Genomic DNA, 15,223 nt, shown 5'->3' with positions numbered 1-15,223 from the left:
CAATATATAAGCACTTCTTCTATATGTAACATAGAATTCAGAATCGCTGAGAATTAATCGAGACATCCTCTTATTTCTCACCTTTAGCAACGGGTTTCCACTGAGCCTGCTACATCTTACCGCCTGCAAGGCTTAAGGCCAAACAGCTTGTATTTATTCCGTCTAGCTGCACGTTCTCCACAAGGCCTGGGTGCTTCTACAGCAGAGATCTCAGCAAGAACCATGCAGTCAAGTAGGTGTCTTTCCTTGCTAACTTTATTCCCTTGTCTTGTATTTCTCAAAGAGATTAGTTTATCTCAGTAACCCAGAGAGGCAGCCACAGAGAAAAAGCCAATTATAAAAATACAACATTCATGGTGCTTAATACAGTAAAAAAATGATGGAAAAGTGTGTTTTATAGGTGAGTTGTGAAATCAACTTAATAGATGAGTGGCTTTCAACATAGTTTCAGGGAAAGAAAACTGTCTAAAAGACAATATTATGCTGTCATAATAATATTTTGGTTTATAATAGCATAAAATGTTTTAGCATGTAATAACTGTGCATCAGTAATAATCGTCCCCTCATAAAATTCCACCTGTCTATTATGCAGATTTCCTATAATATTAGGTTGTTCCTGCAGCACCTTTCTCAAGTACAGGAAGTAGGTAGCACAGTCACTTGAATATTTTAGACTGTACCAAAATTTGACTTGTATCTTCTCTTCTGTAGTTAATTATTGATCTCATTTTAAATTACATTTTTAAAAAACTAGGCTTTCTATAATGTTCAGTCATTTTTTACATCAGCAGAAAAATTGTTTTCTCACTGGATGCTTAATGGAAGCAATGCCCTGAAACTCATCCTATTGCCAGCAAATGAGATGTAAAAATCTGTCCAAGATTTCTAAATACACTTTTAAATATTTAAGATAATTTTTACAAAAACACATATTGAAGGAGGATGACCAGAAGTGCTGCCCTTGCCTCACAGTTTGCATTCCACAGTTTGCATTCATTTCAAAACTTGGTGCAGTTCTCTCTGTGTTTGTTTTAAATTAAATGGCCTTTTCTTAAAGTAATAAAATTCAAACCAGAAATGTTTGATTCTCTATCAGCATGAGGCTTTTTAATTAGCAGTCATGACATTCGTGATTGCGTCATCATTCTTCCTGGATGTTATGTATTGACGATAATCACTGTGACTGGAGATACGATGCTGCAGACCTTTAACCAAAGATAAATGTCCTTTTGAAGCATTTCTAAGGCATTTGGAACAAGCATAAAAGACAATTATATAACACAAGGATAGTTTTTGAGATAGCACCAGGACATCTTTTCTTTTTAGCAATTCAGAATCAGTAATTTGATGAAGAAAATGTTATTTACTTATTATGGGAGCCATTTTCAGCTATTTAGAATGCTCATTTGCTTACATTGGATGAAGATTGCTTAAACTGCAGATACAAAATAAACATCTAGGGGCCAAGGCAGCATGTTCCATATATGGCATTTTCCCCTTAATTGTAAGAAGGCGTAATACCTCTGTCAACCCTCTATCTTCAGATAGTCAGAAAATCCAGTTTATTTCAGTGGACATACTCTAGTTATTTGCTAGAAAAGAGTACAAAATCTTTTCTAGAAAAATTCTGGGGGTTTTTGGGTTTTTTTGGGTTTTTTTGGTTTCTTTTAGAAAGAGTATATGCATTAATAAAATTGGTTACACAAGTAGCCTACAGATTATCCTTAGTTACATAAATGCAATATTTTGCATTTTCAGAGTATAATGGATTAAAAATTAATTAACTTCTATGAGTTTATTAGCAATATTCACCAGAATACACTATTACCCTTCATCTTGCTTTCAGAGAAAGATGCTAAAGGGATTTATTTCTTTATATATGAGATCCTTAAGGGATATTTTACTTGTATTTTACATCCTAAACAAGTGAATAGTAGAAGGACGTCAACATGTTTTGAGTACGTGCTTACTGAATTAGCCTAAAAAAGCCCCTAAATGGGATAATACTCATCTGTCCTCCTGTCTCCCTCCTCTGTTTTGCTGAAAAGCTTTTACATTCCCTCCTGTTTTCCCTTCAGAAGAGCAGTGTACTGTACTGAGTAAAATGCCACTGATCCCTGTAGTAAAGCTATAGGAAAACAGAAGTTACATGTGTAAATGCAGTAGGTCCTAGTGTTCTCTGTTGCTTTAATTTTGTTTGATGTGCTTAGTATAAAGACTGGAAATCCATGTGTTTCTTTTTCATTATGAAATGGGAAGAACAAAATGGGTAGACAAAAACCAAGCCAAACCAAACCAAAAAAACCCAAAATAAGATCTCCACCAAAACTTCATGTTTTCAGTAGAAGAGAGAAGGCAGAAATAGGAAGGAAGTCCAAAGCAGTGAATTCGAGCTGCTTTCTTGATATTCTGAATTTAGTGCAGGTAGTAAGCCTTACACTTTGATAAGTCAAGGTGCATTTAAGCACACAAATGCATAACTAACTTTCAGTTCTTGAATTGCCTCACTGAAAGCAATGGAATCGCGTAAATGGTTAAATGCTCTGGAGCCCAGAAAAGGTAAATAAGCTAAGATAATCCTTCAAGGAGAAATAAGTAAAGGTGAGCACTTTTGCTCTGGAAGATTGGTGCTGGTGAGAGGAGACAAAACAAAGTCAGAATCTCTCACCGTTTCTGATATGCTGAACTTGTGAACTCTTTTTTAAAAATGCATACCTGCTTTCTTGACACATTGTCTGGGGGTAGATTTTTTTTTTAATAGAAGTTTTCTACATTACTGGTAGGATTTAATTCTTTGCTAGCAAAGGTGTCTCCAAGAGGAGTTAAAAAAATAAAACAGCTGACAGGGTAAGTACAAGTTACAGTCAGAATCAACAAGCCTGTCACATTTTCCTGGTAGGTAAATCTTCAGCTAAGACTTTCTTTGTCTTCTGTTGACTGCATGCTTGTAGTATGTTGGCTACAATAAATGTTTCAGTAGGTGCTTTCCATTTAAACATAATTTAAGGTCAAGTTGTGCCAGGCAGACTCAGTTATTAAAAGAAATTGAAAAATTAATTTGTTTATGAAAGCGGGGAGTCCGCAAAAATGGCAATTATTGCAAGTTTATAAGAGTTCTATAAAAAGAGAACTTTTTCCCAAGGAAAGTAAATCCACTTCAGAGGCATACATCCAAATTTGTAACTACATATATGTCATGTGTCATTTAAAGTATTATATCTTGCACTAATTGCAGTGGTTGTAAAAATAGATCAGTAGCCTTAGAAGTGTCACGTTTTTGTTTTATTTCAAGAAGAATTTTAATTACAGGTAGGTAATATTATTTTGAGGTATCATTTTCATGTATTTCCCCTACATCCTTTTTCACCATTTAGTTTGTCTATTCATTTTCAGTTTCTTCTTGTTGATAAGCCAAGGTGCGTATGTTTATCTGATGTTTTGCTTTTTCAAGTTTCTATTTTTGTTGTTTATTTTTTAATTTTTATTTGGTTGTCATTTATTTTTATTTTTCTTTTGTTCATTTTTTTCAATCACTCCTATTCTTTCACTCAAATCCTCCTTTAACCCACTACTGAAATTAGAGCCATCAGCTCCTCCTCAAGACATTAGTTGCACAAGCCCCAGCTCCACTAGCATTTTGGTAAGTTGGAAACCTCCACCGGTGGAAAAACAGAATGGCATTATCACTGAATACTCCATCAAGTACGTAGGGATTGATGGAGAAGATGTCAAGCCCCATGAAATTTTGGGAATTTCCTCGGACAGTACGCAATACCTTTTGGAGCAACTGGAAAAATGGACTGAGTACCGGATCTCTGTGACTGCCCACACAGATGTTGGACCTGGCCCAGAGAGCTTAGCAGTATTGATTCGGACAGATGAAGATGGTATGTTGCCTCCACTACATCAATTTGCACCTCCATGACTCTGTCGATCTGCTGTCTTTTGTATAGCCTAAACAGTACTTTTTTCTGCTCCTCTTTTATTCCCAAATCAGAGATATTATCACCCTCTGAGTTTTTCAAAGACTTACTTTTCTACACCATTTTTACATTTGGTATTTTTACTAGAAAGTACCTTTTTTGTGAGTGACTGGAATCTGCTGCCCCTTTGAGCCCACACATACCCTTCTTGCTCCATTTTTAGTGTAAAATAAATCTTAGTGGAAAATCTTTCTGCCTTTTCCTTGATTTTACAGTCATTGCTATTTTTAAACACTTATGCCTATGAACTTTCTTCAGTTTTGGTTTTTATTGGTTTTGTTTTTTTTAAGCTGCTTTCTTGTTCCATGTTGTGGCTTTTATTTGGGGTTTTTGGCTTGTTTTTTGGGTTTATGGTGGTTTGTTTTTTGCTTTTCTTGGGGGTTTTGGGGTTTTTTTGTTTGTTTTTTTAAGTTTTGTTTTTGATCTTCTAGAACTGATGCTTCACACATTTTCTTTTCTTCCATGCTCGAAAGAGACAGAAGACAGCCCTATTAGCAACCGTCTTTTTATACTATTAAGAAATAAAAAAAAAAAAAGAAACAAAGAACCTAGAAAAGAAAAATAAAGGATTTTTTAAACAATCTTTTGTGGTTTTATTATTAGAAGTATTATGATTGTTTCAATGTTTAAAATATCTCTTTGTACTATAATGCTTTGAATCTCAAAGCATCTTCCTTGGCTTTTGTGCATTTTTACATGTTTTTCTATTTCTCTAATGCTCTTTTTCTTCCATTTTTTTTGCATCAGTCATGTTTTTTGATCTTTTCACTGAAAGGTAGAGCAGAATGGTTGAGTGTTTTCATTTGTTAAGCAATTTGTATACTTCAAAGAAAACATAGTGAGTCTGCCCTTGAACAAAAGAAAAGAAAAAAGGAAAAGACATGGGTGGGACAGGTGCCTGTAATTCTCTTCTGTCCAATGATGTTGTTCCAGTTCCTAGTGGTCCTCCCCGTAAAGTTGAGGTAGAGGCTGTCAACTCTACTGCTGTCAAAGTGTCATGGCGCTCACCTGTACCAAATAAGCAGCATGGTCAGATCCGAGGATACCAGGTTCACTATGTGAGGATGGAAAACGGAGAGCCAAAGGGGCAGCCCATGCTGAAGGACATCATGCTGGCTGATGCACAGGTAATTAGAGTATTTTATGTTCTTTTCTAGATTGCATTGGAAACATTTTGCATACCAGAGAGTTATCCAGAACTGCCTTATTATTTTCTTTCTATATTTTAGCCTACCAATTAACACTTTTTAATCTCTATTTTAATAACTTTTTTTTAGGATACTTAAAGATTCTTCAGTTAAACCTAGGCACCCCTTTCTGTATAGCAATGCAAGTAAATGCTAAGCTGGGTCATTCTGTAGGCTCCTTTAAACTGGAAGACTTCACCTCATACCTATGCTGTGAAGTTTTAAAGCATCAGTGAGATCTGAGTGAGGTCACAGTCAGTCCAGCAAGCTATGCACTGCCTGATCCACCCACACAATTTTACTTTGTTTGGTGGAGAACTTAGTAATTTTAAGTCTATGATAGACCATTATTACAGTTTTTGTAGCCTGTATCTACAACATGATAGGTATCACAGGAAATAAATGTATTAGTGCAATTTTTGAAATTACAGATGTATTTATATTTGGCATTATTCATATCAATAACTGTACAATTAAATGAGGATCTTAGCTTAAATAGGTATGGGGTTACTTCTGCAGGAAAATTTCCTGTCTGTTTTATAAATTATGAGTATGATAAGAACAAAACTCTGCTCACGTCAGCCTCTTAAAAGCTTCCAAAAATTGTATTCTACTAATTGGGTTACACTGGGGCTCTGTAAAACTGAAGATTCCCAGATCTCCTGGTACTAGAAAAGTCAATTTACGCTGACACTATGAACCAAGTACACACTTCTTACTGCTAGCTCTCAGTTTATGAGTGGAGTAATTAGAAATTATAAGAAATTATCAATCTAGCATAAAGTAAAAAAGTTAAATTTGCCTCTTGAGCATTTTATGGTAATAAATGGCATTTTGGCTTCTTTTGTTGATCTTTCCAGTCATAGTTCAACGTTTCAGTTCTGCAGGTACCTCTTTTTGCTAACAGGTCTCCTCCACCTGCATTTTTGTGATGATCCTTTTCCTGAAGTATTTCCTCTGTTTCTGAAGGTCTTTGTTGCATTTCTACCTGCCAATCTGACTATCTATGCATGCTTACTTGCCTACTTTGCAAAATACGGTGTTCTTACAGCTTAAATTCATTAGGGAGAAAGAAACAGGTGGGGAGGTGGGGAAGCAAGAAGAGAAAAGGGAGAGAAGATGGAGAAGGAGATTATGCTGCACTGTGGTTCTCCGCTTCCTTGCACAGATTTTTCACTTTCAATCTCTGTGTGGTAATACTTTAAAATAATTTCAAACACTATGAGGTCATAAACCACAAACTAGATGAGATACTGGAATCTAAGCATAATAAAGGTAAAAGACCTATTTCCTTTTTTGCCAAGTTTGGTTTTGACCTGCCTGTTTGCCGTCAGTTCACTTTGGATGGTCTTTCTTCTCCTGCCACTCTTCTCTGCCTGTCATACTTTCATGATACATTTGACCAGGACTTGTGCAGGTATAAAGACCTTGATGATAAAAATTCAGTATGATTTGATTTTAAGACTGAAAAGTCCTGCTATTAATTTAACTAAGACATTGAATTCATTTAGGAAACTCAAACATATAGCACAATTAAATAAATCAGGTAGCCTTTTATTCTGCCTTAGTAGTTTTTACTAACACAATCTATTCTAAAATGTCAGTACATGATAAAAGAGGATTTGTTATTTCTTTTTCAAGGAAAGAGCAGTTTTGTTTTAGGGAGAAGAGAAATTGAATTAAAAGTGTTTGGCTTCATTTCATTAACCCAGATCTGCACAATTTTACATGATTAATTCAAATTGTACATGATTTTTTCAGACATCTTTCATGTTTATTTTACTATTAAGAAGAAAATACTACCTCAGCCAGGCTACAAATCATTTCGTTTCTTTTGTTTTTTCCTTCCAACATTCTTTACCCTCAATCAGTGGGAATATGATGATACTACTGAACATGTGAGTAGCTTTTGGCTGGTCAGAAAGACAGGGTGGTTTGGGTTTGTTTTTTTGTTTGGTTTTGTTTGGGTTTTTTTTTTTTTTTGCTTGTTTGCCTGTAGCCTTCTTCTTTTTTAAGTTTTTAGAGTTTTCTTCAAGTTTTATTTTCTTTGGTCATTTGCAGAAATGCATGCCTCTAACACCAAAGGTTTTTCCTTTGTGGCACTTTTTATTCTTTTCACAGAGAGAGTGGGGATGTCTGTTGCTTGCATGTTCTGGGGTTTAGCATGATACCAAAATATACAGAACTGGTTTGTGTTTTCTTTTTGATGGTTGTTACTGACTTTGCTTCACAATTTCCTCTTTACCAGAATATACTAGAAAAATAAAATAAAAGTGGTTCAGAGTTGTGTAGCACTAGACAAATTTTTCTGTATCCATTTTAAGATTAACATTTTTTGTGCAGCTGAAAATTGTAGTCAGTTGTGCTTTCTTTTCTGGTAATTGATAAATATATTTTGCAGGCTATGAGGAAAGCCAAATGCCTGCAGTGTTTATGCCTTAAGTAATAGTGTTTGTTGTATCCAAATCACACTTTTAAGTTACAACACTACATGCAGTCATGTGTCTTACACCATGAAGTACTGTTTGGTTTAGGTGAGGCTAATATCTTCATCACTATTTAAAAGGATGGCAATTTTTTTTCTTCCTTTTTTTTTTTCTTACAAATATATATTCGGTTACTGTCAGGTACAGTTTTCTTATGAAAGATGAGAAGTCTGTCTTACTGATTATGGCCTTTAGGATCAACTCAATTGTGAGATACATTCTAAGGAAAAGGGGTCTATATGGAGTTTTTTAATGTGTTGAGGTCTTTGGGTCAGGTAATTGCCTCCAAATACTGTCCTTTAGAATTTTAATTAAAAATGTATTTATATCGTGCATGTAAAGGCTTGCATTCCTCTGGCTGCCATTGTAGTATGATATAAATTTATTGCATTTCAGATGGCTGGTTTCTCACCATAGTGTGTGGGTGTATATATGTGTGCACGTGCACACATGTGGAGAAACATTCCCCTTGCTTTGACACTTGGAGTTTGATCTTCCTCATACTCACTTGTACTAGCTGAAGAGCTACTTGTTTTGTAGCTGTTGTTGTTTGAGGGTTGTCAGAGGGCTGTTAGATTTGTTCTCTGACCATTTTTTTAGCGCTGTCTTCAGTAGTTCTTTTAGACATGAGGGGTAATTTTTCTGAAGTCCTTTGAGACATTCAGATGCACAGTACAACTAGTGGCACAGGTTGCAATGAAAGTGTTAGGAGAGTAACAAGGCTTTCTTTTTCAGCTAAAACATCATTACTTGCAAAGTGTGGATACAAATGCAACACTTCTTTACTAGGCATTTTATAACTGTATCAGTGATGCTTTGTAAATGGTTTAAGGTAAATGGAGTTTCTTATGTCTACATATGCATGCATTTCACAGTATCAGAAGTATTCCTCAGCCAAGGTATTTCAGAAGGCCTTATTCACTGTTCACACCACTAAGCCTTTGTCTGTGTGCCTTAGACTGCCCTAGGCATTCTATTTAGAAGTGTGCTGGGTTTTATTGCTTAAATGAGTGAAACATCTTGCTTTATGAAATATTTCACACGGAACAGTCTGCTGGTGTTCTCAAATGCTTGCTATCAATGCCTATAGCACAGAAGCATGTACACTGTAATAAACAGGGTTTATCTGAAGGATTTGAAGATCTAATGGAATACAATCTATTTTTAAAAATTATTTTATTTTATCTTAGGAAATGATTATTTCTGGGCTGCAGCCTGAAACTACATACTCTTTTACTGTGACAGCCTATACAACAAAAGGTGATGGAGCACGCAGCAAGCCCAAACTAATATCTACTACTGGTGCAGGTAATAATCACATACCTGTTATGTATGAATAAATCCTTTGACTTTTCCTGCTAATGTTTTTTTCCTAGCATTTGGAAGTCTCCTGTTGCACAAGAAATGTTTATAGGATGCAGGGGTTTCTGTTTCAGTTTTTGGCCCTTCATTTATGTAGATAAAACCGGAACCAGTGTCATTCTTCGTCCCTTCCTCAATTCAATATGTAGCCAAAATGTATTACTTTATCCTTCCTAGATACTCTTCCATTCTGATTGGTATGTTTGGAGAGGAAAAAATAGAGCTGAGAAGTGTATTTGAAAAAGTTGTGAATGCGTTTCCTGATATTTGTCAGAGCAGTGGTGTTGCTGCCTACCAGTAAGAACACTGAATGAACCTTGCTATATGACAATCACAACTGAGAAGAATGTGATTAAGGCATTAAAAAGAAGTTTTACAGTCCAGCCTGTAGAACTCAGAAACTCATACTACTTCACTGGCAATTTGAAGTCATTGTGTTCAGTCCACATGTGATCTCAGGTGATACTAGGTGGTATGTATCTGCTTGACCAGACCAGCTGATTTAGGTAGCACTGATGGGATAGGCTTAACTGGTTTTAGATCAGGAACAAGGCTTTTCAATTTAAATGGTTCTCTGTAGCATTTCTTCTAGCAAATGATGCTACTACAACCTTACTGTGCTGTTCACCTGTGTGTGTTCACAGCCTGTATGTGTTCATTTGCTAGTGTAGCCGTTAAAGATATGCTATTGCAATCACATGGAAAACCTTGTAGTACTGTTACAGGCTCTCTTAATAACAGCATGTTGCTTATGATAATATATAAACTTATGCTAATATATAAAGTTGCTTATGCTAATATATAAAGTATATATGTGCTTGTATTTATACAGATTGATTCAATTTTTAAAACAATCATTGAATGTAAAGCACATCTCCTAATAACACCAGAAACATCTATATCCTAATCTCACAAGCTACTTTGGAAAAACCTGTCTTGATGGTCAGATGTATAGTTTCATTTCAGATTTTGGAGTATCTTCTGATCATTTATGTTGACTGATACTGAAACTTGCCCTCCAACTACTTATCTTTCCTGAACTATCATGTCTAGGGGGAAAAAAAAGTATAATTTGCTTAGTTTGATTATAATAATAATAATCTTAATAATAAGCTTAGTTTGAACTTGATATAGAAGAAAAAAACCCTTCATCCATTATTCTTTTTGAAGTTCAGTTTTCAGTATAAATAAACATAATTATAATATAGATAATGATTTGGTTAGTTTTTAGACATAAAGACGAGTTGTGCAAACCTGCTTGCAAAACTTAAAACTTTTTTGCATATAGTCCTCACTGACTATTAATGTTTCACTCTTCCAAGGACTCTGTTGCTTCTGGTTTAGAAAGATGAACTGAAAAAAACAATTGAGACTCAGAGGAATGCCTGTAAATATGATATGTATTACACTGTTCTTGCTGTTTGCTTCACCCTGTGGACACGTAATATTTGTTCCTGGTCTCTAGGATAAGCCTAGGTAGTATTTTGCTCCTTCATAAATTCCAGTTTCCTCTTCACTCTCTGTTTCAGCTTTCTGTGGTTGTGCTTTTTTGGTAAGGAAAATTATTACACAATCTTTTGAAAAAGGATACAGTAAATATAGTGAGTACCAAGAGCTCCTAGCTGCTTGTCTTTCTATGAGAATACAGGAGGCAGATGAAAGAACAATGCATAAAAAATGAAAGTGTATAGACGTGAAATGCATCCTCCTAATCTCTGAGTTTCCTCTATTTTTTTTTTTACTAAAATGGTGCTATTTGAATGCTACAATAAAGCAAATGAAGGGTCTGATTTTATATGGAATCATATCATCCTTTTGGTTGGAAAAGATCTCTAAGATCATCGAGTCCAACCGCCAATCTGACACCACCATGACCGTTAAACCATGTCCTGAAGTGCAATGTCCACACGTTTCTTGAACACCTTCAGGGACAGTAACTCCACCACCTTCCTGGACAACCTATTCCAATGTCTGACTATTCTTTCCATAAAGAATTATTTCCTAATACCCAATCTAAACCTCCCGTGGCACAATGTTTTCTCTCATCCTACCGGCTGATACTAGGGAAAAGAGACTGACCCCTACTTTACTACAACTTCCTTTCAAGTAGTTGTAGAGAGCGATAAGGTCTCCCCTCATCCTCTTCTTCTCTGGACTACACAATCCCAGTTCCCTCAGCTGCTTCTCATAACACCTGTTCTCCAGCCCCATCACCAGCTTTGCTCCCCTTCTCTGGACATGCTTCTGTGTAGTGAGGAGCCCAAAGCTGAACACAGTATTTGAGGTGTGGCCTCACCAGTGCTGAGTACAGGGGCACTATTCCTGCTGGCCATGCCATTCCTTGTACAGACCAGGATGCTGTTGGCCTCCTTGGCCACATGAGCACACTGCTGGCTCATGCTGAAATGGCTAACGACCATGGCCAGCACCCTCAGGTCCTTTTCTGCTGGGCAACTTTCCAGATACACTGCCCCAAGCCTGTAGCATTGCATGCAGTTCTTGTGACCCAAGTGCAAATCAGCACTCCCACTCATTTTAATGTCATTTGCAAACTTACTGTGGGTGCTCTCAATTCCCTCCTCCAGATCATTGATAAAGATATTAAAGAGAAGGGGCCCCAAAACTGAGTCTGGGCAACACTGATTGTGGCTGGCCACCAGCTGGATTTGACTCCATTCACTGCTACTCTTTGGGCTCATCCAGCCTGCCAGTTCTTAACCCAGCAAATCATCCACCCATCCAAGCCATAACCAGCCACTTTCTCCAGGATGCTGTGGTGTCAAAGGCTTTACTGAAGTCCACATAAACAACAGCCGCAGCCTTTCCCTCATCCACGAAGCAGATTCTTTTAATTTTTAACGTTTTAAGTCAGGTGCAGCTATATTGGAATGAATGAACTTATATCTGTAAGAGATATGAAAGAAGAATACAGGACTAAATGCTTACTGAAGCTTAATAGTGATAAATTACTTATGTGATGAGTAACTGTTCAGCTCTGTCAAGTCAGTGATATGAAAACATCATTTACATTTTGAAGCAGGAAAGACTCACCAAAAATAAGTGAGCAGGCAGTATAATAACTGCAATTATTAATGAACAGGGTTAATATTTTCACTCCAGAATGTATTTTTGTCTGATGTTGTTTCTGTTCTTAGGTTTTTTAATTAGATAGAAGAAAAAAAGGTTACTAAATATTTCTAAGTCAAAGTATTTAAAAATTTTAAATTACTTGGGGCAGAAGGTATGAAATGTGTGATTAACAAATGTTAAGGAAATGTTAGCTGAAAACAATCTGGAAATAAAAGAGAAAAAGAACTGTGCTCTGTCAATAGTTGCATCTTAACAAAAGGGACATTCATATACTTCAGAAAATTAGATAGACTCCACTTTGAAAACAATAATAAAATAAAAGTGACTGTTTACCATTATAGTCACAGGATATTTTATTGGATAAGTAAGCTCCTGTTCTGATCAAAAGCAAGCACTAATTTATTTCTTTTTCTGTATTTATCACAGTGGTTAAAAAATAGTTCAAACTGTAAGGTCTGCCACAAGGGAAAAAAAAAGGCAATTTATCACAAGCATGAATTTAGTAACACGTTACAGCAGTCTCTCCTCTGGAAAGCTGAAGGGGTTATTAGTTCTTTTTGTATAGACTCCTCTTTCGTATGCTCCATTGGTTTCAACAATAGTCATAACGTAGAGAAAAATTTGGCCTGCAAAAGGCCTTTGCTCTGTAAAGGCTGATAGTAATCAATGAAGAAAAGTCATAACTTGTCAGAGAGCTATTTTTTACACAGCAGAAATTCCAGGAAAAAACTTAGAAAAAATTTCTGGGAATAAGACTTTTAGGTGAAGTAGACATTAAAAAGGAAGGATATTTAGAAAAGTTATATGAAAACTAGCTGTAATTCTTGTGCAACTAGAAGCAGTGTCATAACTTATAACAGGTATAATGAGAAAAGAGCTTATTAAATGCATAATTTTCTTCAAGCCATGCCATTCCTCCCTCCTTATTCCTAATGCATTATGGAATGGTAGTCAGAACTTCTGACAGAAACAATCTGATTTGCTGGGTGCCTGAGAACTGAAGATAAGTAATAAAATCCATTGAAGTGTTTAAATACAGGAATCAGAGCTTACAGCAGCAGCAGTTACATTCACGTGGGAAGGCTTTGAATGTGGATGGAACTAATTAATCTTCATGGAAAACTATGCTATGATGGCACTAATGCTCCCAAAACTATTCTAGTCTCTTGTTCTGTCAGGCATTGGTACACAATGAATACCAAATATCTAGTTATGGATATACTTCATTATCAAATAAGTCATTCTAATAACGACAGACTTTGGAAATGGCAATAGTAATGAAAATATAAATTAAATATATATGTATAAAAACTAATGTAACTAAATGAATAAATAAAAATAAATTATCTAAACAGAACCAGTAAATGAGACCAATTAGAACTCCAACAATGTGCGTAATATAAGTATGGGATTTCCCTTCCTGTTAGGACTAATTCCATCCTCTAGAATGGCTATCCCCATCACACTTGCAGTCTTAACTTCTCTGAAAAACAAAGCATCAGTGTGGACTAATAGGTCCCAGTTAAGGATTTGAGTGTATCTATTGTGGCAGGTTGAGAGAAGCTTCCCATTTATTCTTTAGAAATTGAATTCACATGAACCAAGACAATGCTGGAAATCAAATCATATGTAATAAGCCAGGGCAGTCAAGAAATCAAATTCTAAACCATGCTACCACTCCAATCTGAAACAGATCATGCTGGAAGTGATTTTTGTATGGAAAGTGGAATGATAGGGATGTGTTATATGGAGTAATTACTCTTGATGATACCGATAGTTGGTCTCACTTCCCTTTTATGACATTTTAACTGTCAATGGAAAAAATTACATTAGACACATCCAGAAACTTGTTCTCCATAATTACTTAATTACTACTGCTGCTACTATTATTATAATTAATTATTTTTCCATTTACAGGAATGTCAGAAAAGAGCCTTGGAGTAAATTAATAATACTTATGGAAATACTTTTTTTTTTTTTAATTGCAAGCAGGGATTTGTGGGACAACATTTATAAGACATCTGTTTGAAGTTTTACTTCTTGACTTGTGTTCCTAAGTCCTATGACTCTGAATGTTCTCTGTATTTCGAAATAATGGTAAGGGAAGAAGAACATAGTAGGTTTGTATGACTCAGCAGTGCAGGAGGCACATATTACTTCTTCCATAACACAGTAATTTGTGTATCTGATAGAGAGGGAAGAGAAAATTTATCCCAGTTGCTACTAAAACTAACCTCAAGAACTTTACCTGAAATTCTGTTTGTATTTATCATCTTTATTAACGTTGTGCTACAGTTCCAGGCAAACCTCGACTCGTGATTAGCCACACACAGATGAACACGGCTCTAATTCAGTGGCACCCTCCCATGGACACTTTTGGCCCGCTGCAGGGCTATCGCCTGAAGTTTGGTCGCAAAGATGTGGATACATTAACGATCATGGAGTTCTCAGAGAAGGAAGATCACTTCACAGCCACAGACATTCACAAAGGAGCTTCTTATGTCTTCAGGCTATCAGCTAGAAATAAAGTGGGCTTTGGGGAGGAAATGGTTAAAGAGATTTCTGTTCCTGAAGAGGTACCCAGTGGATTTCCTCAAAATCTCCACTCGGAAAGCTCTACTTCTACATCAGTTCAATTAACTTGGCAGATGCCACTCTTGGCAGAGAGAAATGGCATTATCACCAAATATACCATCTTATACAGAGATATCAATGATGCTTACCAGCCAGCTGAACTGCCTGTTGTTCCTGCTGATACAACTGTGACACTTTCTGGCTTAAAACCAGATACCACATATGATGTAAAAGTACGTGCCCATACAAGCAAAGGGCCTGGTCCATATAGTCCAAGTGTCCAGTTCAGGACACTACCCGTGGATCAAGGTAGGATTTGTCTGCTTATGGCGTTGACCTTTAGAGGAGTATCGGTCTTTGGATATCAGTGTTTTTGACGCTGTAAATAAAACTGACCGACCCATTCATAAAATAGGTTCATCAAATATAAAAGGTAAAGTATGTAAATCTTCATATGTTTTGGATGCCTTAGAATTCAGTTGTCCCTCACCAAGCAAGTTCTGGCTAACGTCTTCACAATTTTTTCAGGTAAGAAAAAAAA

The 15,223-nt window shown here is 36.1% G+C and overlaps 1 protein-coding gene across 1 annotated transcript in view; it reads left to right on the top strand.

Moving 5' to 3' along the window:
• Window positions 1-15,223, top strand: part of PTPRD (protein tyrosine phosphatase receptor type D) — a 253,661-nt gene that overhangs the window by 119,145 nt on the left and 119,293 nt on the right. Inside the window, exons 8-12 of the mRNA XM_054397277.1 lie at window positions 102-232; window positions 3,582-3,887; window positions 4,917-5,110; window positions 8,847-8,964; window positions 14,404-14,991. Of these exons, the coding sequence (XP_054253252.1) occupies window positions 102-232; window positions 3,582-3,887; window positions 4,917-5,110; window positions 8,847-8,964; window positions 14,404-14,991 (1,337 nt within the window). The remainder of the gene's footprint in view (window positions 1-101; window positions 233-3,581; window positions 3,888-4,916; window positions 5,111-8,846; window positions 8,965-14,403; window positions 14,992-15,223) is intronic.

This window comes from Indicator indicator, chromosome Z (assembly GCF_027791375.1).
Source record: "Indicator indicator isolate 239-I01 chromosome Z, UM_Iind_1.1, whole genome shotgun sequence".
In the NCBI taxonomy this organism is placed as follows: domain Eukaryota; kingdom Metazoa; phylum Chordata; class Aves; order Piciformes; family Indicatoridae; genus Indicator; species Indicator indicator.
The sequence above is the reverse complement of the archived record's forward strand: the minus strand, read 5'-3'. Positions and strand labels throughout refer to the sequence as shown.